At 29.2% G+C, this 27,676-nt stretch overlaps 2 protein-coding genes across 5 annotated transcripts; one reads left to right on the forward strand and one right to left on the reverse strand.

Annotated features, from left to right (window-relative positions):
- Positions 1-103: 103 nt before the first annotated feature.
- On the reverse strand, positions 104-26,183 carry LOC111621559 (protein gooseberry-neuro-like). Of its 4 annotated transcripts, none has more exons than XM_023363732.1 (12): positions 26,125-26,183; positions 11,182-11,290; positions 11,002-11,114; positions 5,343-5,515; positions 5,133-5,273; positions 4,955-5,069; positions 1,551-1,744; positions 1,350-1,458; positions 1,166-1,278; positions 948-1,102; positions 764-840; positions 104-691 (listed from the first exon to the last, which is right to left on the reverse strand). In XM_023363732.1, exons 4-12 carry the CDS (start codon positions 5,430-5,432, stop codon positions 594-596), a joined length of 1,092 nt encoding a protein of 363 aa, XP_023219500.1. In that variant the 5' UTR covers positions 5,433-5,515; positions 11,002-11,114; positions 11,182-11,290; positions 26,125-26,183; the 3' UTR covers positions 104-593. The 4 variants fall into 4 exon arrangements, with proteins under 4 accessions (XP_023219500.1, XP_023219501.1, XP_023219499.1 ...); XM_023363733.1 differs by lacking the exon at positions 26,125-26,183 and adding an exon at positions 25,684-25,744; XM_023363731.1 differs by lacking the exons at positions 11,002-11,114; positions 11,182-11,290; positions 26,125-26,183 and adding an exon at positions 6,383-6,522.
- LOC111621558 (tyrosine decarboxylase-like) lies at positions 20,485-27,676 on the forward strand. The gene is made up of 15 exons (XM_023363730.1): positions 20,485-20,685; positions 21,626-21,739; positions 21,902-21,953; positions 22,034-22,104; positions 22,173-22,307; positions 22,393-22,503; positions 22,586-22,618; positions 23,395-23,556; positions 23,693-23,760; positions 23,827-23,897; positions 23,976-23,995; positions 24,057-24,155; positions 24,226-24,327; positions 26,135-26,356; positions 27,048-27,676. Exons 1-15 carry the CDS (start codon positions 20,485-20,487, stop codon positions 27,309-27,311), a joined length of 1,725 nt encoding a protein of 574 aa, XP_023219498.1. The 3' UTR covers positions 27,312-27,676.

Genomic DNA, 27,676 nt, shown 5'->3' on the forward strand with positions numbered 1-27,676 from the left:
ATTTCACAAATTTGTAAGAAAATTTCAATTAAAATTTCATGAAAATTAAGTTAAATCTTCTTAAACTTTGCGAGATAAAATTGAATTTTTTAAAATTATTTCATAAAAATTGCATATTTCTGATTCTATTAGAAAATTTCTGCTTTGGAAACATTCGTGAATTTTGCAGAATTAACAACAGATGGAGCCAGTGATTCCATTTTCACCCCTAAAAACGTCACTTGAAACGTTAAATCGAGGAACAATTATGCTCCGATTTAACGTTTCCAAAACGCCTTGTCGTTATAAAGATTCCCGACACTTGTTATCTTTTTTGTATATTTTTGTCTTTTTGTCATTGGAAAATGATAAATTAAATTAGATTTTTTTATGATTCCTTAATATTTTTTCAAGTCAAATCAGATATACTTTTACATACTTGATATCAGTTTCCTTAAATAAACCCTAAGAGAAGCTATTAATTTGGGCTTTTAAGTTGCGGAGAAAGCATTAAATGGTGGGCTAAATCCTGAGATAATGTTAAATAGAAGTTTCAATCTCATACAAATAATTTGCGTAGATTAAAACGGGGAATAATAAAACCTTGCATCAGGTTAATAAATGCCAAGTGCAGCAACGTGTTGCCTGGATTTCTGACGAAGATGGTCGAGTGCCATACACGACATCTCTAAATTTTTATCTATTTGAGTGGCTACAAAGGGTAAAATAAAATTTTGTAAACTTTAAAAATTATATTATTTAATTAAATATTTAAAATGTTTACCTGTTAACGTTTGTCCTGTCCAAGAATGAGATCCTTTGACCTCTGACATAGTGCCGTTGCCATTAGTAATAATGTAACTGAAAATAGAAAGACAGTTAAATGATACAGAGTAATAACAAAAACGTAAAATTTTATTTTACAGTTACAAAATACAGTGACGTTAACAAAAACAGGGATAGATTACCTGTAATTTTCTCTAGTTGACGAGTAATGGGTGTGATTCCAGTTGGACACATCATGCAATGTCAGGGATTCGTTGGACACAATGGGTGGTATAGGGTAAGGATATTCGGTAGGTGGTAAACACCCGGTGTGCGGAGTGGTTCCATCCACATTTATCTAAACAATTTACACACTAGCAACATATCCGACAATGTTAAAATATTCTGTAACCGAACTAACCTGAGTGTTTAAGTCTTTGGTGTACGGTTCCATCTGAAATGTAGAGAAATTCAATTGCGTGAAACCATTAGATGCCGGAGGATTGGCCATAGAACCGGACCAGATACAATTACCTGAAATATGATTCATTAAAGATTATTAAAATTTCACGAATAAATAAGAAAATCCGAGTGAAATTAGTTACTTTGCTGTAAAGAAGAATCCACATAAGACGGGTACATATGGACTCTTGAAGATTCTGAAAGCTTTTCAACTTGTTTCCTCCACCTTGCTCTTCTGTTACTGAACCATACCTAAGAAAATCAATATGTATGACTCAAAATTAGCAATTCTCTCACAGGATCATTAAAATTCTGTATTTTATGAAAATTTCTGTGAAAATCACCTGTATTCTGGCTTCCGATAGTTTCGTGTTACGTGCAATCTCTTCTCTTAAGTAAATATCCGGATATTGACTTTTGCAAAAAACAGATTCTAGTGATTCAAGTTGTTCTGAAGTAAAAATTGTTCTACTTCGGCGTTGTTTCCTTTTCAGTTCTATTCCCGGTTCCGATTCACAATCAGAATCACTGTATTTGTCTAAAAAATATAAAAACACGCAAAGACAATTAAATCTGCTTTTTTTCAGTGTATTGCTTTAGTTCGAATTGTTTTCTTTCATGTCATTATTTCACTTTAAGACAGGTGACTCTAAAAATTACGTCAAAATGACATAAACGAACACATCCTTCATTTAAAAAAAAAAAAAAACATTTTTCATATTGAAAGTCCAAAATCTTTCTTTCAAATTATTTTTGTTTTTTTAGAATTCTTTTTTTGGTTTTTCGAAGTTTATATCTAATAAAATCTATCATTAAAATTTTTTAGCAAAATAAAAGACAACATTAAAAAATATTAGGAATATTAAGACATTAAAATATTAAAAATAAAAGAAATTAATAAATATATATATTTTTTTAATTTGTAGGACCTTTTTTTCAAATGTTTAGTGTAAAAACATGTAAACATCTTAATAAATAGAAATTTTTTGATGATTTTGTTCCTTTTTTAGTATTTACTACATTTAAGTTATTTATATATGTTTTGATAGTAAACTAGATTACTAACAGACAAATAATTAAGTATTGTACAATAAGAGTTAATTACTAAACTACTAATTCTACTACCAGTTAGTAGTTTCTAGTGTTAATTAAACATTTGACTATTATCTTTAATTTACTGTCAAATAGTCTAATACTTAACTACTAATAGGCCTACTAGTAGTTTCTTAGACTTTACTAGTTAATTACTAGGCTATAAGTAATTTTAATAGACTACTTTGACAGTAATTTAGTGAAGTATCAGTATATTTTTACTATCAAAAACATAGTCAAATCTTAACTTGGCCCCACGTTAATAAATTATTAACAGTGGGCTAATAATTAATTATTTTCATCAATTTTATACTTTAAATTATTTTTAGAGCAGCTACTTAAAAAAATGTGATATATGTACTGTACTATACATATATCAAGAATATTAATGTGTTAAGAAAGTATTATATACAGGCATACTATGTAGCCTATAAACCAGTATCTATACTCTATATTGTAAAGCTATAAACAGGATTTATACATAAACTAAACGAACTATAGCCTAGAGCTCTCCTCTACGAGATTAAAGCTTAAAACATCCTATGTTTAAACTTATTACTATTTAGTAGAACGATTGAACTTCTAAAGGAAGTTTAAATCCGGCTCTGACTGTAATGATATATATTACCACACTGATCAAAACAATTAGGGGAGCACGTGGCTGGTCTCATTAAAGAGTGACAAAGGATTCCCTAACACCTCATCGATTCCTTGTCACACAGATGTGTAGCCGTTCCGGAGTTTATACATCGCACTAAAGTCAGCACAATACCCTAAAAAAGTCATTCGCTCTGGTGCTTATTGTTGCTCAACATGTTGCAGCAAGTGCAATAAATAAAAATTTGTCAACAATTCGGTTCGAGGGCAGATTTTTTCAGATATTACTTTATATTTTACTTTACTTTAATGCAATAATGACATTCAGAATCGTTCGTCGTAAGCGGTTTTATACACATCTCTGGTTTCCTCATTGTTTTGACTAGTCGAATATACGAAGAATGGAAATCTACTTTCAAACATTATACGCATTGGAAATGTAATCAAATCAAAATTTATGAATTGACGGCCCTCTGCCAAATATTTAAAAATATTTTATTAAAAAATTCATTTGAAATGGAATGTCAAACTTAAACAAATAATGAGACATTTCGTTTCTTAAAAAGAAGACAAAGGGAATAAATGGAACTTTACGTAATTTTTACTTTTCCGGCTGCTATAGATAACAGGGGAAAAGTATGGCGATCGGTCAGAAAATGACCGCAAAGATTTTTACATTTTTGGACTCGGAGACCTTGAAACGTCGAGAAATACAAAAAATTCGGGGGTTTTTCTGTATGTATTGATGTTAGTATGAGCGTGAGGGAGGGGCACGATTTTGTTTACCCTGTTTGAAGCTTAATAACTCCTGTGCTTTTTGCCGAAATTTTCTGAAATTTTACAGGGAGGTTTGTTTATTAGGAGATTGATGCTACTTTGGTGGTTGAAAATTGAGGGGTGGGGAGATAAAGGAGGTCGTGTGTATTTCCAGTAGAATCGAACGTAATGACGATTTTACTCGTTATTAGCATTTACAATTTTTTTTTTTATAAAACCCATCCCTACTCACAAAATTAAGTTTTTGTGAGTAGGGATGGGTTATTTTATTATAATTAAAAATACAAAAAGTTCTTTTTAATAAAATATTGTAACAGTTAGCGCTACCAAATGTTGCTGGAAAGTTAAGCAACTCCTTGCTGGATTTTTTCTTAATTTTAAATATTATACTATAAAAAATATACGATCTAATTATATTTTAAAATATTTTCTTTAAAAAATAAAGCAAATTATATTTTATACATTGAATTCGTATGTAAAATAAGAGAATACGCAAGAAACATCTTTTTTCATTAAAAGGATAATAAATTTACAAGCATTAATATTTAAAATCTTATACATTTTCTTACTAAAACTAGATAAAATTTATCTTATTTTAATATATATAAAATATATTTACAAAAATAAACTAGAAAGTTAATTACACTACTAGGTAAATTAAACTAGTGAATGTAAACTGTTATTAGTACAGTATATTTTCTAGTAAATGTAATACTAATAAATGCACTAATACCTTTGAAAATAGTAAATACTATTTTCAAAGGTATTAGTGCATTTGAAAATAGTAAATACTATTTTCAAAGATACTGATATTGCTGATTTTAACAATAAGTTACTGATCTTACTGTGTTGAGAGCGTTTAGCATCGTTTCTGTTAATATTATTGGTGATGAAAGACAGATTCGAAGATGCTAAATGATTAATAATTAGGCCATACTTACGGAAAGATAAAGAGCAATTTATAGAATTGAAAGTGAAGACAGAATTTAAAATTCAGCATCATTTGTGTTTGTATTTTATCATATACAGTATAATAGTATAACAGACAAAGATGATGATAATTTCCTAGATGATTTATTCCTCAAAAAATAAATCATTACTCATGCTTGATTATTTTATGTAAGATTAATTATTGCCTGTTACTAATAAATTAAAAAATAATATCTATGAAATGAAATCTGTTAAATTTGAACACAAATAACATTTTATGCATTTATTTTTATTCAACTGATTTAAAATATTCATTTTTAACAGCTTAATTAATGTAAAAGTCGATTCTTACCATTCAAGATACCGTGGATGCTATGATCCGCTTTCTTATCCTTTATTCTATTGTTTCTTAATAATCTACTTATGGAACTGATACTCGGAACATTATTTTTATCGCAGATTCCATCCTTAAAAATTAAACAATTAATAATTTAAATAAATTAAGATCAAATAATCGATTATCTACTCACAGATATCAAACGTTGCCTAATTTCCCAGGTATAATGATTAGGATTTTCACGAATGTACTGTCCGATGGTCCTTTCTATAGCTGGAGTGGTGACCTTGGGTTTGCTACCTCCTATCATACCCGGTCTGATGCTACCTGTTTCCTGAATATAGAAAACTATCACGTGATCAAGAGGTGAAGGAAAAATGTTGACGGTGCAATCGATACTTACCTGGTATCTGTTGAGAATTTTGGAAACGCACCCGTGTGACACCCTCAACTGGCGACTAATGACGCAAGGACGTATACCTGCAGATGCCATTTGCACAATTTTCAATCTGATGTGACTAGGGAGGGGTCGACCGTTTATAAAAACTCCTCCCAACTGGTTAAGTCGACCCTGACCTAAACAATGTTTAAAGTAATTTATATATCTTTTCTAGACACGTCTTTAGATCTTCAACTCTAAATATAAATTCGAAAAATAATAAGTTAACAGGTGTAAAAAATTTTATTCTGGATTTTTTCTGTAAATTCCAGGAAATAAATGTTTCAAATTAAAGTTCTAAATATATTTTAGAAGCTATTTTAGAGATTTTTCTTTCTTCACATCTAATTATATTTTAGAAAACTTATAGTTAGATCTTCTACATCTGCAATTAGTCTTCCAGAACTTCATTTAGATTTTCTAGATCCAACTTTATATCATTCTGATATACTTTAGAACTGAAAAAGTTATCTTTAGAATCGGTATACTTCCTCTATTTCAATATGTAGATTTTTTGAGCTATCTTTAGATTTTCAAATCTGCATTTAAAGTTTTCTAGATTAATCTTTAGATCTCACGAACTTGAATTTAGATATTCCAGCTCTTCCTTGCACTTTCTTGTATCTTTAAACTCTCTTTACTCTTAGATCTTTTGGACTTACTTTATACCTTCCAGATCTGCTATTAGATCTCATAGAGCTATTTTTAGATTTCTCACACCACATTTAGATCTTCTGAACCTGCTTTTAGATATTTCAGACTTATCTTTGCACATTCCAGATACGTCTTTAGACCGTTCAAACTTATTTTCACATCTTCCACAAAACATTTAAGTATCTGGAAAATCTAAACATAGATCTTCAAAACTATAATTTTTCCAGGTCTAAGTATAAATCCAAGTAAAAACTATTTAGATATTCTATTACATTTTACAGAAATTTATAGTCGTACTGTACAGTACATGACTTGTTCAATTAAAGGTTAAAGTTCACGAAAATACTCACCTTGAAAGGTATAATTAGTCAAATACGATCCGACTGTCTCCATATTTAAGTCGTTATTTCGTTGATCAGAAGGAAGAACTCGTGTTTCAATAAGTAACAGTACTCTTTCGACCACGCCTTTACTAAGGAGCAAAGCGATTTAATTGGCCATCCCTCTTTGTAACCCCGCAAACGATTGGTCGAAGAGGAAAGACACAGTGTCAATTGGATACAGGAGAAGTCGCATCAATCTCCGAACATCCTTCTCTCCGTTTCTCTGACAATTTTGAGGATATTTTTGATAATTTTAATGTTTTTAAAAGCTGAAAACCTTAAGAAATTTATTAGAAAGTTTAAAAAATTTTTGCAGTTTCTATATTATTTTACCGGAGAGCAATAGAGAAGCGTTCTATTTGTTAGTAATTTTGGTCCACTTACGTAGAAAATGGCCATCTAAACGAGTCTAAAATTATAGGGATCTGCTTTTCAAACACAAATTACTCGTGTTTCTCCTTTAAAAAAGTCACTGTATGGTGCACGTGTCCAAGGTAGACACTAATGAAACAGTATTTGTGACTTACCCGGGTCGGATGCGCCCAGGGTGTAACTGATGCAGGTGTGAAGTCAACGGGGCCAGAGGTCCTGCAGAGCATTGACAGATTGTCTGTGCCCCGAGCTAAGTCAAGGACTGGGATTGCTACTGGAACTCAATTATTTCTAGTTGGTGGGATCATTGAAGTAAATCGCAAAATGTTATCTCTACCCTGATAGCCACCATTCCTTAATTAAATCTTTAAACCAACAGAAAAGTAAAAAAGTATATTCTTTTTGGCACCTAATTTCGACTTAATCTCTGTTTTGTGTACTTTTTTGTGCTAATTTGTAGAGCATCATTTCTAACTTTAATGCAAAAAAGAAAATAAAACGAAATTTTAAATATAGATCTAAAAAAAGTTATGTTCTAGATATTTCCTATGCGTATAAAATATTTTACTATCCTTAGGATCTGTATTTGAAATCCTTTCTATGAACTATAGGGTTTTCTCCCTTATAAATAGAGAGTATTTTGAAGATAAAGTAGAATCTTATAATGTAATCCAATACTAATGTACTAAATTCAGTCTTATAATTTTCATCTATATTTTGTTTTTTATTCTGGTTTTACAATTTTATTTTATTTGCAGGTGAACTCTATGATTCTATATTACGAGTACAAAGCTATAGAATATATTCTACTCATAATTCCATATCTATCAAATTTGTAACTGTCTATGATCAATCTTTTATGATATAAAATATATTTAGGGTCCCATATTTCTAAGAATGTAGAATATATTCAGTGTTCCTTGCGATTACTTAGGTATATAACAAATATGAAACTGCAATTTTATACGCTATAGTCATGAAAGTTTACAGACTTTCAAGTTCATAATTACATAGTTTATATAAAACTCTGAATTATATTTAAAGGTGTAGAGTTAAATTCACTTACATTACCATCCACACTTCTATACTATCAGTTTATGTATGTTGAATACATAAGTATGGATATAAAAATATCCCTACTTATATAAATATAGGGTTCCACATTTACATGATAAATACGGAATTTTGAATATAGTCTGTACCTTGTGAACAGAACAATTGTAAAAAAGTTACCTTAAGTCACTATAAACTTACATAAACCACTATAGTTTTATGTTACCTATCGCATACATACCTTGTTAAATTTGTTATAGTTAATGTAAATATATTTGCATACGTTAAAATTGTGAAAAATCTTTTATGATATATTGTTCTCTTATTTGTCATTAATATTATTAACTTAAACTTTCAAGAAAATAAATTATAAATCTTAAAATAATGTATTCAACACAAGAATAGACAGTAAATTACAGTAAAAGAACAATAATAATGATGAGGAAGGGTTGGTCTTGAACAGTAGCCGAGTCGTGACAATGGAAAGTTAATGGCCACTAGCAATGCCACTCTTCCATGCTCGACCATAAAACAATTCTCGAGAATTCCGTGTGGCCTTTACTTGACAGGTTTATTATAGAAGGATGACTTTACACATTGATTTATGTATCCCGATTGAAGCAGAACGTCACCCGTGACACTAAAAATTCACTAATGAACGATTTTCTGCTGATATGTTCACTCCGACCCTCCTCAGAAAACGAACGTTTACAGCAGCATAAATTGTGTAAAAGGTAAGATTTTGTTAGATATTATAAGTAAGCATATGATACCATTAGATATGTATGTGATGCCAGTTAGGATGTCAAAGTAGGATCCTAAATATGTAAAGGCATGATACTACTAGATGTGTAGACAGAACATTACGGCTACGTAGCCGCATGACATCACTAGATATGTAAAGGTAGAATAAGTAAAGATGTGATACCACTAGATATGTGAATTTAGTAGTGTATACAGATGTATATCATAGATGTGTAGAGATATAATGCTACTAGGTATGTAACGACAGATATAATTAGATGTATAAAGAGAATAAAAAGGTATGATTCTATTAGAACGTGTAAAGGAAAGATGTCTTTAGAGATATAAAAATGTGTAAAGGTAGGATGCCATTAAAACAGGAAAACAGGGTGTTGCTGATATCTTCAAGAAGAACTCTTAGAGGTGTCTACTTCTCAATTTGTCACTCGCTAATGAAGAGTAAGGTCAAACGAGAGGTGAGATAGTAAAATCAATAAAGAACAGCAGGAGACAATCCACATTTATATTGTCATTAACTTCGCACCAGAAGGATCCATCGGAATAACACATTTATCTATCCCTTCTTTTACACTAAAAATACATTTAAAAAAGCCCGAATTCCGCATCCAGAGCGAAGTAGCAATTTGCATTAATGATCACGTAGGTGTTCTCCTTAGGTGGTCCACGGTTAAAGGCAACAACAGAAATAGCCAAGTGCTGTTTTGTAAGGTTTTTCAAAGAAGCATTGGCTTTAGTGTCGAGTCGGAATCATTGAATAAAGACAGGCAGATGAAAGATGTGGGGGCGGAATCTCGGGGTATTCACAAAGCTCATTCTTGTCCAACAGATGCACGATTCGGGGGGACACATGTCGAACTGCGGGGTTCTATAGTTCCCGCATGTCTGCTCTAGTTCTCTTCCATTGTGAAGCTCTATGTATTTACTACCTGTCGGTGTCTTTGACTTTTGACCGGTCGGACTTCTTCAAAAGCAAACCACTATTAATTAAGGTAGACTTGACTGAAAAGTCTTCACTCCTCGACTAATGGACGAATCAAGAGATTATTAAAATCGGGTAACGAACCATCTAATTGGCTGATTAACCGTTTTACACTTTATAACAGTCTGCAACAGAAATCTACGCAATGGAATATGTAAATTTCTAATGTACGCATCTTCATTTCTGAAGCTATTCCATTCTCAATATCAAATAAAATTAAGATTAAATATGGTAAAATGGCGATATGTTTGAAGATTAATTAAAATAAAATTACAAGAATTGGGAAAAAATTAGGACAAGAAAGTACTCATTGTGCAAACCTTTAATGCAAGTTCTTAAATGATGAAAGTACTTGAAACGTAATTTTAGATGTTTTATACAGGTATAATAAGCATTTTTAGACCTTTTTACTTGTATATACCTATGTAATGATTATTTTTTGATCATTAAAAGGTTTTAGATGATATTAGGCAAGTATAATAAGTGATTTTAGATGTTTCTAGACCTGTTTGTTGATATTTTTTACACTTAAGAAAACTTTTAGACGATTAAAAGAAATATTTCGATGCATAAATTGATTATTCTTTTTCTGGGAAATCTAAATAATTAAATTACTTATTTAAATTCTGTTTTTTAATTAATTTAATGGAATTAAATAAACGTAGTTAATTAATCTGCAATATCTCTGTTTTTATATATTACGTAATGACAATCAACAGATGGCGCATGGATATTTTCATCCCTCCTTCAGTTTATGGAATCGAAAATTTTATAGCCACTAACTATAAAAGTACAGAACTTTATTTTCAATTTAGAAGTTTCGTGATGAACATTATTAACTTAAAAATACATATAAATAAGCTTAAATATTAAAAACTATACTTATAAAAAATATCAAAAACTCATTTCCTTCCTACAAATCAAACAGAAATTCTAAATTAATTATTATTTTTAGGAAATAGGAAATAACCGATTTCAAAATTATTTCCTTTATAAACACAATCAAAATGAGTTTTTAAAAAACTGTGTTTTTAGATGAAAACATTTCGCAAATATATTTTTTAATTAATGCTAATTGAAAGTAAATATAGTTTAAAAGAATATATTTAGATTAATTATATATTTAAAATAGAATATAATTAATAAAATTCGTTACAAGATTGTTATTAGGCAAATGCGACAAAGAAGACTTCAATTTAAGAACTATATTTAATTCTTTATANAAAGGTACTACTGTACTTCTGTTTTTCGGTATACGCGCAGATGAATCTAAATCAATATAATTAATAAAATTCGTTACAAGATTGTCATTAGGCAAATGCGACAAAGAAGACTTCAATTTAAGAACTATATTTAATTCTTTATAGTGTGGTCCAACAAATCCGACAATGTTAAAATATTCTGTAACCGAACTAACCTGAATATTTAAGTCTTTGGTGTACGGTTCCATCTTAAATGTAGAGAAATTCAATTGCGTGAAACCATTAGATGCCGGAGGATTGGCCATAGAACCGGACCAGATACAATTACCTGAAATATGATTCATTAAAGATTATTAAAATTTCACGAATAAATAAGAAAATCCGAATGAAATTACTTTGCTGTAAAGAAGAATCCACATAAGACGGGTACATATGGACTCTTGAAGATTCTGAAAGCTTTTCAACTTGTTTCCTCCACCTTGCTCTTCTGTTACTAAATTATATCTAAAGAAAATCGATATGTATGACTCAAAATTAGTAATTCTTTCAGTGGGAACATAACATTTTTGTATTTTACATAAATTTACATAATTTTTTTTTTTTTTTTTTTTTTGAAAATTTCTGAGAATTTTGGCCGTTTAGTTTTCTAATATGAGAGTATTTGTATTTATGGTTTGGAAACATAAAAAAAATTGTGGTTCATAAATTCGAAGTAATACAGTATTAAATTTATTTAGGTCAAATAATAAAGGTCGATTTTCTCAAATTGCAGTCAAAATATTTTTTATTTATTTTGATTTTGGTAATTTTTAGTGGTTTTATTTAATATAACAAAATGTAATTTCATTGTAATCGCGCTCAAATAGCAAATAAAGTTAGTTTTTTTTTGTAATTTGTTCCTTTTTAAATTCTTAATTATAAAATTTGATAGGAGCCAAATACAACTTTAGTGTTTTTATGGCTCTTCATTCATTCTTCAGTTGCAATTTGCAACAATTAAAAATCATCTATAGTAATTTTCTACATTTAAAACTTTTATTTTAGAATTAGCCTAAAATTTAATATCCATTAAAATTTTTAAACATATTTAATTTTCTAACCTAAAATAATATTTATTATTATTCTTCTTTTAAACGAATAAATCAAATTATCTTCTTTTTCTAAAACATTTAATAATTTAACAACGTCGTTAAATTAAAATCAATTAATATAAATTAATTTATTTATTATGCTATTATGCAATTAATAATAATGCTATTTTAATCAAATTTCAATTAAATTTCGATAATTTTAAAAATTAAATAATATTTTTTCAACACACTCTATCATTATTNGAATCCTTACGTCAGCATGGATAGATAATTCTGTGACTGTTTCCCTAGCAATACGATTCTCTTACAGTCCGATAATTATAAAACTTCGCATTTCTTTCTCACTTTATTGCACGAGAACTATTGTTTTATATTTATTGGCCAATTTCATTAAAAAATTATTAAATTTTGAGATGATTTATTAGCTTTTTAAAGAGAATTTGTAAAATATTTTTAAACATTTAGGTAGCAGCCACTTTAGGAACTACTTCCTGTTGTTCTTTCGATCCCCTTTACGAATTGGGTCCCGTGTGCCAGAAAGAAGGAGTAATTTATTTATTATGCTATTATGCAATTAATAATAATGCTATTTTAATCAAATTTCAATTAAATTTCGATAATTTTAAAAATTAAATAATATTTTTTCAACACACTCTATCATTATTTCATAATTTAATATTCTAAGTACAATCAGTACCTTGCTAACAGTATAAAGTAGACATTATTAAGCGTGAAAGTATATTGTTAAAAGTATAAAGTACAGATAGCCCTTGTATAACAGTAGATACGTTCCGAAAAAGTGTCGTGTTATGCGAATCCGTGCTATACGAAACAAACGAATTTGTGTTGGAATACAGAATTGTTCGAGATACCGCCGTATTTCATTCGTAATTTTTACTAATGATTACTTACCTATGGTTAAAAATATTTAATAACACTAAAAGTGTTTAATTAAACTTTACTAAATACGTATTAATTAATGTATAAAAACAAAACACAATGACAGTCTTAAAAGGCTAAAGTTTGAAAGCAACGACAACGATATCCTGTTGATAAGAAAGTAAGGACGAGGAAGAGAAAATTGTACTACCAGTTTTCATTAAAGCAAACCTGACGAAAGGTCAAAACAAATAGAAAATTTCAATATTCTAAAATCTGTGAGAAAATTTGAGATAACGTGCATGCTTACTTGAATAAATAAATATCGAATAAAGGAGTTTGCACTTAAAAATTGCGAAATTTTGTACGGAAGATTTCCCAAATTCTCGAACCGTGTTGTACGGGGAATTTCCCCAATTTTCCAACCGTGTTAGAGCGAAACCGTGTTGTACAGGGAATACCTGTATATTAAAAGTGAAAGTATATCGTTAAAAGTATATAGTATATTTAAATATGTTTCGTTATTTAATACAAACAGAGCCAATACAACTAAATAACAAAATTCCAAAAGACCCATAAAAATAGAAAGCTCAAGTTTACCATGTTTTTTATTTATGTTTTCCTTTCCTATAGTCTTTATGCTTTGTTTTCCTTCCTACAGTCTTTAGTTTTTAGTCCTTACAGTCTTTATTTTTCGTATTTTCTTTTTTCTTATATTTTAAGTCTAAAAAGACTGTAAAAAAAGCAAAGTTTGTAGAAAAAAAATCCTAAAAGTCTCGAAAGAACGTTTCATTATAAAGGAACTATTAACTATTGTTTATTGAAATTTTTTATTATATATTTCCTAATACTTTGGCAATGCATTGTCAAACTCAATAATAACTCTATAAATTTTGAGAATATTATAATAAATTGAATACAATAGTTATTTAAACAGTTTTAAAGATATTAAATAGTTTATTTTAAGTAAATAAAGGAGTTTTTTTAAAATATTTAAAACAGAAAAACTTTAATTTTCGAAAGAGCTAGGGATTCTTTCGGCTCCCTTCTCCACAGCAATATTTTAAGAATAATTATAATTATAAAATGAATTAATTATTAATTATAAAATTGCATTTGGTTCTTGTCAAATATAATAATTAAACATTTAAAAAAGCGTAAAGCATTAAAAAAGAACGGAGTAAAAATAATAAAAAAATAAAAGTTTAAAAAAAAAAGCAATTGCTCGACCTTTGATTTGATGAAATGATTAAACATTTGGCAAGTTTCAAAAAAATACAAATTATAATAAATTAATTTGTAATTAAATTTGTTATAATAAAGAAGTAAATCATACAATTTTTGTCACGTGTCAATTACGACCCATTACTAAAAATTAGATTTATCGTTTATAAATCTCAGTTCAACGGATTTAAAAAAGAAATCCAAGTACAGTCGACCCCCCTATAAAACTGTTGATTATTCCGTTTTATGTGAATTCCATGTTGTATGAGTCACTTAGATTTTACAAATACATGTGCCGGGCTATGAACAGCTCACGTATTTGTAAAATCTAAGTGACTCGTACAACATGGAATTCATATAAAACGGAATAATCAACAGTGTTATGGGGGGTCGACTGGTAGTCAATTATTTACAAATCACAGTTTAATTGATTTTAAAATGATCGTTTAAAAATCATGATTCGGTCGAAGAGGCAAATCGGATCAAGAGGTTTTTAAACGTTAAATCGGGGATCAATTATTCGTAAATCGCAATAAACGGAATAGGGGGTCATAGGTCAAAATAAGAAGTCAATCTTTATGGGAAGCTGAATTAACTCAAGAACTGTTAATTACTCGTTTAGTAAGATGAATAATTAATTGTTAAATGGAAACGTGACAGAAAGGGAGATTTATTCGTTTATGAAATCAGTATGAAATTCGAGAGGATGCAGTGTCATAGTGATAGAGCCGTTCCTACCAATCAGAAGACGATGACGATGCTGACGATCACAGCAAAATTCATATATAAAGAGAGCGGATAACATTGATATCTGTCTTCATCTTGGAATTCTCTTACAAGACGAGGTGAGTTCAAGTGTTTTTTCCTCATCCTCTTTTAATAAATAACTTCTGTTCTACGCTTTCTTCAGTTCCTGTTCGTGTTTATTCAATTCTAAAGTCGCAACTTTAACTTTTACTAAACTCTACTTCACTTTATTTATTAAAGAAGATGGAGATGAATTATGACATTTTGGAATTTTTTAATATGAATATCAATATTTTGGCCAAATTTTAATTCGTTTTTTAAACAAAATATTTCAATTTTTCTCAAGGAAACTTGTTAAATCTCATAATTATAATTAAATGTAATTATAATGTTTTCTTAATTAGATTCTACTGGAGGTTTATGATAATAATTATCACATATTTCTTGCAATTTTCTATGTTTATAATCGAAAATTTTTTAAATTTGTGTGAGTTTTCAGCCGAAAATCAGGCTTTTTTTTTAAAATTTATTCAAAAATAACTTAAATATTTAAAAATTTAATAAATAAATAATAATAAAAAGACAAATTTTTCCGAATTGAACGAAAAATAATGTAAATTTATAAAGTTTATAATAGAAAATAGCATGCATTTTTCTAGATTTGTAATAAAAAAATATCGAAAATATTTAAAATTTTAACCGAAAATAAACGTAATTTTTATATCTAAATCAAAAATAATTTAAGTTTATTAAATTTAAATTCAAAATAACTTAAAAGTTTTATGGAGACAATTAATAAAATGATGTATAAATCTAAATAACGCTTCATTAAAGCTTCGCAAGTTGCGACATTTAAAAATAGGACATTCTAAAAAACTAAATACTAAAGATTTATGTAATAATAGTTTTTAAAAATTACTTTTTCAACATATCCTATGTTTGACACAAAGAAAAAGAAGGAAATATTTCGAAAGATAACCGATTTCCTTTAATATTCCATGAAATTAATCTAAGAAGACTTGTATAAATACCATTTTAACAAATAGATTTGATTCTTTTTAAAAAAATAATGAAGATAAATCGTTTAATTTTAAGAAATAACTAAAAAAATCAAGATTTTAAAATTTTATAACTGGATTTCGATAGCACTTGATTTTTCGCTGTGGTAAGTGCTGAAAAAATGTACATTTTTCGTAAATAATTCAAAAAATTAACAAAAATTCGGCATAATTTTTAAAAAATTCAAATTTTTTTTTTAGAATTTTGATAATTAAATATTATCAAAATCGACTGGGAGAAACATTAAATAACGCTCGATTTTTTCGAAAATACTATCAATAAATCGAAGGAATTATCATTAATTCGAGTTTTCTTTATGATTTTATTACTTAATATCATCGAAATGACTTGGCAGAACATCCGAAAAACGCATAATTTTTTCGAAAATAATACTAATAAATGGGGATAATTAAAAAAAAATATAACAAGTGATCAACACCATTACGCGTTTTTTTGGATTCTGTAATTGAATATAAACAAAACAAAACGAAGAAGAACACCCAAAACACTCCACTGTACTCTTAATAACCTTATTAATTACTAATATTAAACATACAGGTGTATGTTTACGTAACGATAATATAATTCAGTGAAGAAAATTTATTATTTAAACGAGATGGAAAGAGAAAGTAAGGGAATATATATATATAAGTAAATAAATAAAGAGGAGCCTGTTCAAGTATGAAATAGCATTCCAGCACTTTATAAAAGACCCGGATATAAAAGGGGGGAGCGTGTGACGTGGTATTTCTTCCCGTTAATAGAAAATGGACGTCACGCTTTTAATTACGCGCGTTGTCATGGTTACGGAATTCTATTGGTTCTCCATCACGATATGACAAAAGAGATGTCACTCTACTTCCAAAATGGCACCGTATTAGCTTCTTAATTCGAATATTATAATGTCCACCCCCATTGGAAGTCTTCACTCACTTCTTTTTTTTTTTTTTTTATGTAACCTGTTGACTAGTTCTATCCAAATTACAGCTTGTAAATAAGTAAAATACAAGGGTATTAATTAATTTGGGGGCGAAAATTAAATATTCTAGTGTTTTAAGTACCGAGGGGGAGATTAATTAGGATAAAGGGCTTCCTAATGGGTTCGACTCGTCGTATAATTAATAAAATGATAAATCAAAATGGCATCGTTCTTTTTCAGAATTTAATTTCATGATAATTTAAGATTATGTAAAGGCTTTTTTTTAAGATGTTGCTCTTGTAATTTGCTTAATTTCTTTGTTAATTTATGCGTAAATTATATTAAGAAAATGGAAAATTATTGTAAAAAAAGTCTTTAAATTTATAAAAGTTGACGTTATTCAGAAGGATTTTTTAAATGATGTTAAAGCGTAGAAATGTGTATTTTTTTTCTTTAGAATTATTCGCTATGATTGGATTTTATTGGTGAATATGTTAATGCATCAATTATTATTATTATTTTTTTACTTTATCAGCGAATTTTTCAATTTTTAATTAGAAAACACAAAGGATTTAATTACGTAGAGGATTATTTGTGTTTTTGAAGTTTATTTGAAGGACTTTGTGCATTTTTTATTAAACAACCGTTGTTATTGATAGAATTATATTCACTTTTAATAATTATTCGTTAAAATATGCTCATTATTATCAAATATTCCTTGAACCGTTTTCACTTAAAGCAACACGTAGTTTTATAACGTTACACTTATTTCGATAGCTATTTTTAAAGATTATGTTCGTTTTTATTAAATATTCCTAGCATTATAGTCATTTTTTATTAGTTTTTCTTTACATTATGCTCATTTTTAATAAGTATTCCTAAATATTACGTTTATTTCTATCGATTATGCCTAAGATTACGTTGATTTTTTTAGCGATCATTCAGCCCATTATATTCATTTGCAATTGAGCTACTTACGTTTTTACANAATTTAAATTCAAAATAACTTAAAAGTTTTATGGAGACAATTAATAAAATGATGTATAAATCTAAATAACGCTTCATTAAAGCTTCGCAAGTTGCGACATTTAAAAATAGGACATTCTAAAAAACTAAATACTAAAGATTTATGTAATAATAGTTTTTAAAAATTACTTTTTCAACATATCCTATGTTTGACACAAAGAAAAAGAAGGAAATATTTCGAAAGATAACCGATTTCCTTTAATATTCCATGAAATTAATCTAAGAAGACTTGTATAAATACCATTTTAACAAATAGATTTGATTCTTTTTCAAAAAATAATGAAGATAAATCGTTTAATTTTCAGAAATAACTAAAAAAATCAAGATTTTAAAATTTTATAACTGGATTTCGATAGCACTTGATTTTTCGCTGTGGTAAGTGCTGAAAAAATGTACATTTTTCGTAAATAATTCAAAAAATTAACAAAAATTCGGCATAATTTTTAAAAAATTCAAATTTTTTTTTAGAATTTTGATAATTAAATATTATCAAAATCGACTGGGAGAAACATTAAATAACGCTCGATTTTTTCGAAAATACTATCAATNGCATAATTTTTAAAAAATTCAAATTTTTTTTTAGAATTTTGATAATTAAATATTATCAAAATCGACTGGGAGAAACATTAAATAACGCTCGATTTTTTCGAAAATAGTATCAATAAATCGAAGGAATTATCATTAATTCGAGTTTTCTTTATGATTTTATTACTTAATATCATCGAAATGACTTGGCAGAACATCCGAAAAACGCATAATTTTTTCGAAAATAATACTAATAAATGGGGATAATTAAAAAAAAATATAACAAGTGATCAACACCATTACGCGTTTTTTTGGATTCTGTAATTGAATATAAACAAAACAAAACGAAGAAGAACACCCAAAACACTCCACTGTACTCTTAATAACCTTATTAATTACTAATATTAAACATACAGGTGTATGTTTACGTAACGATAATATAATTCAGTGAAGAAAATTTATTATTTAAACGAGATGGAAAGAGAAAGTAAGGGAATATATATATATAAGTAAATAAATAAAGAGGAGCCTGTTCAAGTATGAAATAGCATTCCAGCACTTTATAAAAGACCCGGATATAAAAGGGGGAAGCGTGTGACGTGGTATTTCTTCCCGTTAATAGAAAATGGACGTCACGCTTTTAATTACGCGCGTTGTCATGGTTACGGAATTCTATTGGTTCTCCATCACGATATGACAAAAGAGATGTCACTCTACTTCCAAAATGGCACCGTATTAGCTTCTTAATTCGAATATTATAATGTCCACCCCCATTGGAAGTCTTCACTCACTTCTTTTTTTTTTTTTTTTATGTAACCTGTTGACTAGTTCTATCCAAATTACAGCTTGTAAATAAGTAAAATACAAGGGTATTAATTAATTTGGGGGCGAAAATTAAATATTCTAGTGTTTTAAGTACCGAGGGGGAGATTAATTAGGATAAAGGGCTTCCTAATGGGTTCGACTCGTCGTATAATTAATAAAATGATAAATCAAAATGGCATCGTTCTTTTTCAGAATTTAATTTCATGATAATTTAAGATTATGTAAAGGCTTTTTTTTAAGATGTTGCTCTTGTAATTTGCTTAATTTCTTTGTTAATTTATGCGTAAATTATATTAAGAAAATGGAAAATTATTGTAAAAAAAGTCTTTAAATTTATAAAAGTTGACGTTATTCAGAAGGATTTTTTAAATGATGTTAAAGCGTAGAAATGTGTATTTTTTTTCTTTAGAATTATTCGCTATGATTGGATTTTATTGGTGAATATGTTAATGCATCAATTATTATTATTATTTTTTTACTTTATCAGCGAATTTTTCAATTTTTAATTAGAAAACACAAAGGATTTAATTACGTAGAGGATTATTTGTGTTTTTGAAGTTTATTTGAAGGACTTTGTGCATTTTTTATTAAACAACCGTTGTTATTGATAGAATTATATTCACTTTTAATAATTATTCGTTAAAATATGCTCATTATTATCAAATATTCCTTGAACCGTTTTCACTTAAAGCAACACGTAGTTTTATAACGTTACACTTATTTCGATAGCTATTTTTAAAGATTATGTTCGTTTTTATTAAATATTCCTAGCATTATAGTCATTTTTTATTAGTTTTTCTTTAGATTATGCTCATTTTTAATAAGTATTCCTAAATATTACGTTTATTTCTATCGATTATGCCTAAGATTACGTTGATTTTTTTAGCGATCATTCAGCCCATTATATTCATTTGCAATTGAGCTACTTACGTTTTTACAGAACCACAACCCTAAATCTACAGATAATTATTTAATTATAACTATAATTCCTACAATAAAACTTAAAAGAATTATTTTAAAACCAGAAACGAAAACCTCTCTAACATAATTAAACATCGATAGCTTCACAGTACCAGAAAGAAGTGATAATTCTAAAAACACCCCGCAACTTAATACATTTTTTAGATAATTTTTTTTTTTTTAAATTTCAACAATAAATATAATCAAAATTTGAAGATAATTACTTTAGAATCGGATTCCGAAGCCGGAATTTGGTTTAGAAAGGGACGAAATCGAAAAGGATGTTGGACAATGGGGCACCTGACGAGCAACTGACAACCGCAGACACTACATTTCCATCCAAGTCATTTGTCGAGTGTTGGACAAATAATGCAATTTTCGACTCCCCACACTTACCCGGTAAACGAGCTTTTTTTTATTTATTTTTTTATTTATTTTTTCAGATGGACACGGCGGAATTCAGAAAGAGGGGTCGAGAGATGGTGGACTACATTTCCGATTATCTGGAAAGTATTTCGCAGAGACGAGTCACCCCCAACATCGAACCGGGATATTTACGACATCTGATCCCCTACATTCCCCCTACCAAAGGGGAGAAGTGGGAAACTATCATGAAAGATGTGGAAAGATATATCATGCCGGGTGTAAGTATGACGGGAATGTTTTTACTACTCTTTTTTCTATCTAAAAATTTATTTCTTTTTAGAAACATTTCATTACTTTTTTAGATTTTTTTTTAAAGAAGAATATGTAAATTTTGAGTTGGAAAAATTTAATTATTTTGTATTTTTATCTATGCAAATTAGTTGTGCTTAAAGATTGATAATTTTGGATCTCCTGTGGGGCTTTCTATTGTTGTCTTTATATTTTCTTATTACAATGATTCGTAGAGATCCTTCTAAGCTCATACGGCGCATCTAGAAAGCTTCATATAGGAAAATTTCTTACGGGTTCTGACATAGTCCCTTTGAAAAAGTTCTAGATATAAGTTCCACAGAAAATTCTAGGCGGGCTTCGTAGAACATTCCAGACACAGTACGAGATTCCAGACGTATACCTATAGAAAATTCTAAATAGATTCAATAGGAAATTCCGAATATTGATTTCATAAAAAATTTCAGAAAGCTCCTCGGAAAATTTGAAATAAGGGTTCTTTAGGAAATTCCAGACAAGTTTCACGGGATATTTTACGTAGGAGATTCCAGATATAAACCTCGTAAAAAATTAAAATAGATTCTATGACATTGGCATGTTTCAACGTGCTTTAACTTATCATTTGATAAAATTCTGTTTTTCCATATTTACATACCGTATCCGTCTTAGTGTCGTTTTTAGATATTTTGAAGTTTAGTTTTCTGTCTGGGATGCTAAAAAATTTCCAAAAATCGTTTTCATACAATCTAGAATTTACTGTGGCACCGCACTTTTAGAGCGTAGGCATATACATTTTAAAACACGGTTAGTTCTGCACAATTAATTCATAGAATTTACAGCAAAAGATATATGTAAGATATTACTCGCGCTTACAATATGCAAATTAATTGATGCAACAGGTTTAACGCTCATTTATTTTACGATTAACAGGTTACGCATTGGCAACATCCTCGTTTCCATGCCTATTTCCCTGCTGGCAATAGCTATCCTTCGATTCTGGCAGATATGCTGTCTGATGCCATTGGATGCGTGGGGTTTTCTTGGGTAAGAACCGTTATTTTGTATACATATTTTAGATAAGAACCGTCTTTTGATGTGTACATTCAGGAGATTTTCTTAAATAATCTTTTAACTGTGTTTGGAAAGAGAGTAAGAACCCTCTATTCCTCATGTACAGTACAAGTAACTGACTATTGTTTTTTTCAGGCTGCCAGTCCTGCCTGCACTGAATTGGAAACTATTATGTTGGATTGGTTAGGTGAGTATTTTTTAAAATCATTCTTATACAGATTATCGCCTTTTAAGCACAATTTTATCATTTTTATCAATGATTTTTAGGAAATATGATCGGTCTGCCTGAAGACTTTCTTTGTCTATCAGATAACAGCAAAGGTGGAGGCGTGATACAAGTGGGTTTCTGATATAATTTAACATAAAATAAAGTAAAATATTATAATATTTGTTAATATTTATAAAGGGATCGGCCAGCGAATGCGTCTTAGTATCGTTGTTAGCTGCTCGTCACTCGACAATTCGAACTTTGAAACAGCAACACCCTTTTGTTGAAGAAGGCGTTCTTCTTTCTAAACTGATGGCATACTGCTCGAAGGAAGTAAAATTTAAAATTTCTATACCATTTTCGCTAAAGGTATCCCGTACTTCTATTCTCTAGAGTAATATGAGTTCTTTGCATTTAGGCACATTCCTGCGTGGAGAAGGCAGCCATGATTGGTTTTGTCAAATTGCGAATCTTAGACACGGATGATAAATTCCAATTGAGAGGTGCTACCCTTGCTAAAGCCATGGAGGTACTGTATACAGGTTGATTTAAGTAGAAAAAAATGCAAACATACATTCAATCATGCTTCATTATTTATGTTTTTATTTTAGGAGGATCGGGCGATGGGATTAATTCCCTTTTTCGTAAGTTTCTTTGATTTTTTGGCAAAGAAATTTGGAAGTTCTTGTGCAAAATCGAGGGAAATGCTTTATAATAGATAAACTCACAGAAGGCTTTTTCCAAAAATGCGAAAATATTGATTTTCACAACAACAATAAATACTAAACAAGAGGGTAGTTTTCAATTAGGAAACTATTCTCATTAGTTTCTGAATGGATAAAATCACTTAACGCCGGTAGTTGACTGCGGGTTTGCAGCGGGTTACATGGAGTTTTCCGGATTTTCTTCACGTGTCTACAGCTAAATAGGAGTCAGTTTCTCAGTTTCTCATAGAAAGTCTTCCCGGGAGGCATTATCCTTTTGCAGATAGCCTATCACAACAAACAAACAATTAGGAAAGCCATTTCTCATAACTCATTGTAATTCTAGATTTATGCAATTGACACTATCTATACTAATGCAAATCTTCTGTAACTTTAAATCGTATATTTTGGACTTGAAGATCCACGGGTTCCTGAATTGAGAAGTTAAATTATGTCCAGAAAAGGTACTTTCATTAATTTACTGAGTGAAATACGAATCCTTACGTCAGCATGGATAGATAATTCTGTGACTGTTTCCCTAACAATACGATTCTCTTACAGTCCGATAATTATAAAACTTCGCATTTCTTTCTCACTTTATTGCACGAGAACTATTGTTTTATATTTATCGGCCAATTTCATTAAAAAATTATTAAATTTTGAGATGATTTATTAGCTTTTTAAAGAGAATTTGTAAAATATTTTTAAACATTTAGGTAGCAGCCACTTTAGGAACTACTTCCTGTTGTTCTTTCGATCCCCTTTACGAATTGGGTCCCGTGTGCCAGAAAGAAGGAGTTTGGCTTCACGTGGATGCTGCTTACGCAGGAAGTTCCTTCATATGTCCCGAATTCCAGCATCTGATGACCGGCATCGAGGTGAGAGTTATGTCATTTCATTTCGCCCGTTGCTAAGGTAACGCATACCCCCGACTCTATTCATCGACGTCACTATATTTCCCATCACTTTGCATTGTTTAAACTGTCATGATTAAGACCATTATATTTTTGCCAGTATGCCATGTCCTTCAATATGAATCCCAATAAATGGATGTTGGTCAATTTCGATTGTTCCACTATGTGGTGAGTAACAGTGAATTCCCTTCGTTTCCTCACTGTATTTTACTGTTTAACGAGTTAATTTACTAGGGTAAAGGATCGTTTCAAGTTAACTCAGGCTCTGGTTGTCGATCCTCTGTACTTGCAACACAGTTACTCAGGTTAGAAAGTTCTTATTGACTTTACGAAATTACAGTACGAACTGCTCATTACAAATTATTATTATTTTTTCTTTTTAGAAAAGGCTATAGATTATAGGGTAAGTTTTACTTTGTGTCTTTTAGAAATTAGTTTATAAAATAATTTTAAAATATTCATAGCACTGGGGGATACCATTGAGTAGAAGATTTCGCTCGTTGAAACTGTGGTTTGTAATTCGTAAGTATGGACTAGAAGGGTTGCAGAAGTATATAAGAGAGGTAAGTTTTTAGTTTCCAACCCCTTCTATAGTTGAGTTCTGTAATAAAAACATATTTGGTGCCGATAAAGCACGTAAGACTGGCGAAGAAATTTGAAAATCTGGTGAAGAAGGATGACAGGTTTGAAGTCGTCAATCAAGTGCAACTGGGTTTAGTTTGCTTTCGCTTAAAGGTAAGCAAATCTTTAGTAAATTAAGTTTAATAAGTAGTTTATTATCTAAAATCTATCAAAATTTTATAGTTATTACAAGAAAACTTTGAATGACTTTCTTATAATAAATTACTCAAAGTTTTTACATGTAAAATATCGGTTTTTCATAAATTCTCGCTGTTTTATGTTATTTCGTCATCGAATTTATTTATTAAACTTCAGAATTTGTCTAAAAGTTCGTTTTATCTATAAATAATTCATCATAAAACTCAATTTTTATGCTAAAAAACACGCAAAAAAAAGAATAGCAGCTAGTAAAAGCCATTCAATTTAGCACTTCTTCGTGGGAAAGATTCTAAAAAAATGTTTTTAGAACTGTAAATTGTTTTCAAATTTTCCATAAACAAATGTTTTAAAATATTTTATTATTTAAATTTTAAACGAAAGAGTTTAAATTATACGATCTGTTTTCATCCACAATGCTAAATATTACGAAATAAATCATTCACGAATGCATCTAGGAATTGAACATATCATTAATGGTATATTTACATTAGTCACCTAGCAATTATATTATAGTAATTAAAGTATTCAACAGCAAACTCTTGTCGATTATAATATAAAAAATTCGTTTAAAAAAATTCGTAATTGAACACGCTAGAATTTATTACTAAGTACAGTTTAAACGCTAAATTATACAATACCAAGAAGGTCAACGTTCAGTTCAAATGGTGTAGATGATTATACCGATACTAGATTAAGCCTGTGTACAATGCTACATTACGTAATTCTACAGAAGTCAAAGGTCAATTAAAATATGCGAAATAGTTATTCGAGTGGCTAGCTTCACCCCTCCACCGACTGCAAGGGGTTGGAAGTGATCAATAAAGCATTTTGCTGATCTTTTATTAAAAAAGAACAGCAAAACTGCAATATTACTATAAATATTTTGAGGTGAAAATCTTTCTTACACGCAATGTAACATGATTCCAAAAAGTAAAAGTATCAAATAAAATCATATTAATTTATCCACATTGCGTACATTTTACTGTAAACATACCAAATATATCTTGCTAAGACATTCGTTCTGGTGCCACATCACTAACATTTTGTATATTTTAGAATATTTTGAAGTTCTTTCATTCTTATGTCTTATTCTTTATTTTCTAAAGTATAAAATATGCTTCACCCTCTTTGGTACTTTGTAAAAATGCCAAAAATACTAAAGTACCATAAAAGCACCAAAAATATCATACCAAACTATCAAAAAATTCCTATAGAAAACAGAAGCATGTTTTTCAATTATAAAATTGTTTTATAAAATTACCATAGAACCTGGGTTTACAGTCTAGATACGAACCCATTCATAAAATTTACCTGCAGTCGTGGGTTCGGACCCCATATACGACTAAATACGTTTTCCATCTCTCGATCTTAGTTTCTTCAATGAACACCTTATTTGTATTAATACCTGTTAAAATTGTGTTTATTTGTATTATTTTTATTGATCTTCAATTTTAGGAAACGAATTTTTATGTTAAAAAAGATATTTCTGTACACTTAATAATTTTAATTACTAAAAATATAAATATTTGATTAATGGAAGAGCTATAAAAATGTCCTTACGTATTTTAATTGAGGGGAGTAATATCAGTCAGTAAGATTCAAAGTTGACGTAAGGATTAATAATGAAAATCACGCGATTTGTAATTACTCACACTTACCACACACTTCTACGGATATATTTGTGCAGTGTTTCAATTATACTACTTATACTTTCATTATTAAGAAATTTAATAATTTAATATATCAACGTACGGTGTTTCAGGGATCCAATAATTTGAATCAAAAGCTCCTCTCCTCCATTAACGCATCGGGTAAATTGCATATGGTTCCGGCATCATTAAACGAAAGATACTTCATCCGATTTTGCGTGTGCGCTCAGCATCCAACGGATGACGACATCACTTACGCATGGAAAGTCATCACGCAATTCACTTCCGATCTGCTCGAAATCATGAAAATGGACAGCAATAAAGAGAAGAATAGAGTAATATTTTCTATTTTTTACTTTTAAGAAAATTTGATCTAATAATAGAAAAACTTAATTTGTAATAGTTTCCATAATTTCAATCAAAACAATTAGAAAGTTATTGAAAGTCGCGGGTTCCCTTCTCTTACACTAACCAATTAGAATTTTGCATATTCTGATTTCTTTTATTGATGGTTGGCTTGTATAATTTATACACTAAAGTCCTAAATTTGAGCTTTAATTTACATAGCTTATGCAATAGTGTGTGCATTTTGAATGTTGTTTCACGTAATTTATAAAGAGTGAATTTTCAGCGTTATTTTTTAAAATTATCCTTAAATATACTTCAAATGAATCCCTCACTTTCATGATTAGTGAAAATTTTAATTATAACTCTATATAGTATCATGTTAAAACTGCATTTATAGAAATCTAATTTCAATTTATAACACAACTTATGGGAAATACGAGTTTCGCTTTACGACAGTTTGCAAGAATAAGTGGCATTAGCGAGGAGTTCAGAAGCAGAATATATAAGTACTTTGTGTTAAAGTGGAGTTCAATCATTAAATATTCTAAAAAGAGTAAAGTAATGCTAAACTTACTTGCAAAAGTACTATCAACCTCATTTTATTTTGAATGTTCTTTAGATTTTGACGTAATTTTGAAATACTGGATGTATTCAAACATAATTAAATTTTCATTTTAGGAAGAGGAAGAGGAGGAGGAAGAAGAAGAGGAAGAAGAAGAAGAAGATAAAGAGAACAAAGACGAAGAATCTGTAGACGAAGTTTTCCTTCTAGAACGCAAGAAACGTCACAGCTTAAAATACAAGAGAAGTTTCTTCGTCAGGATGGTGTCAGATCCAAAATTATACAACCCTAAGATAGTCAGAGCTCTTTCTTCTACTGGAAGTAGGAGACATACCAGTGATCCCATAGACAGTGATACAGGTGTTATAACACCAGTCTGAATTATGGAAATAATTTAAAAATATAAGTAGAAAAACTTCATTTATCTTACGTTTTGTGTCCAAATAATCAAAAATTATCTAAAGCAATTATTTGTGGGAAAAACAAAGGGTTTTACAATTACTTTAGTGATGTAAAGTTGTTCTCAAATATTGTTAAATTCTCTAGTTCTCCCTTTGATTAGTAGTTTATATTTTTCTGATGTTTAAGGATCTATATAAATATATATACATATATAAATTTAGATTTCTGTAAATGTGAAGATATCAATTGAACAAATGTGTAAATACTGTATGTAGTGTATATGTTAATCAAACAAATAATAGTATCAAAATGTATTTGTTATTTAATTAAATTAAAAATTATA

The sequence above is a fragment of the Centruroides sculpturatus genome, unplaced genomic scaffold, assembly GCF_000671375.1.
Source record: "Centruroides sculpturatus isolate CEXI.00-Female unplaced genomic scaffold, Cexi_2.0 scaffold299, whole genome shotgun sequence".
Lineage (NCBI taxonomy): Eukaryota > Metazoa > Arthropoda > Arachnida > Scorpiones > Buthidae > Centruroides > Centruroides sculpturatus.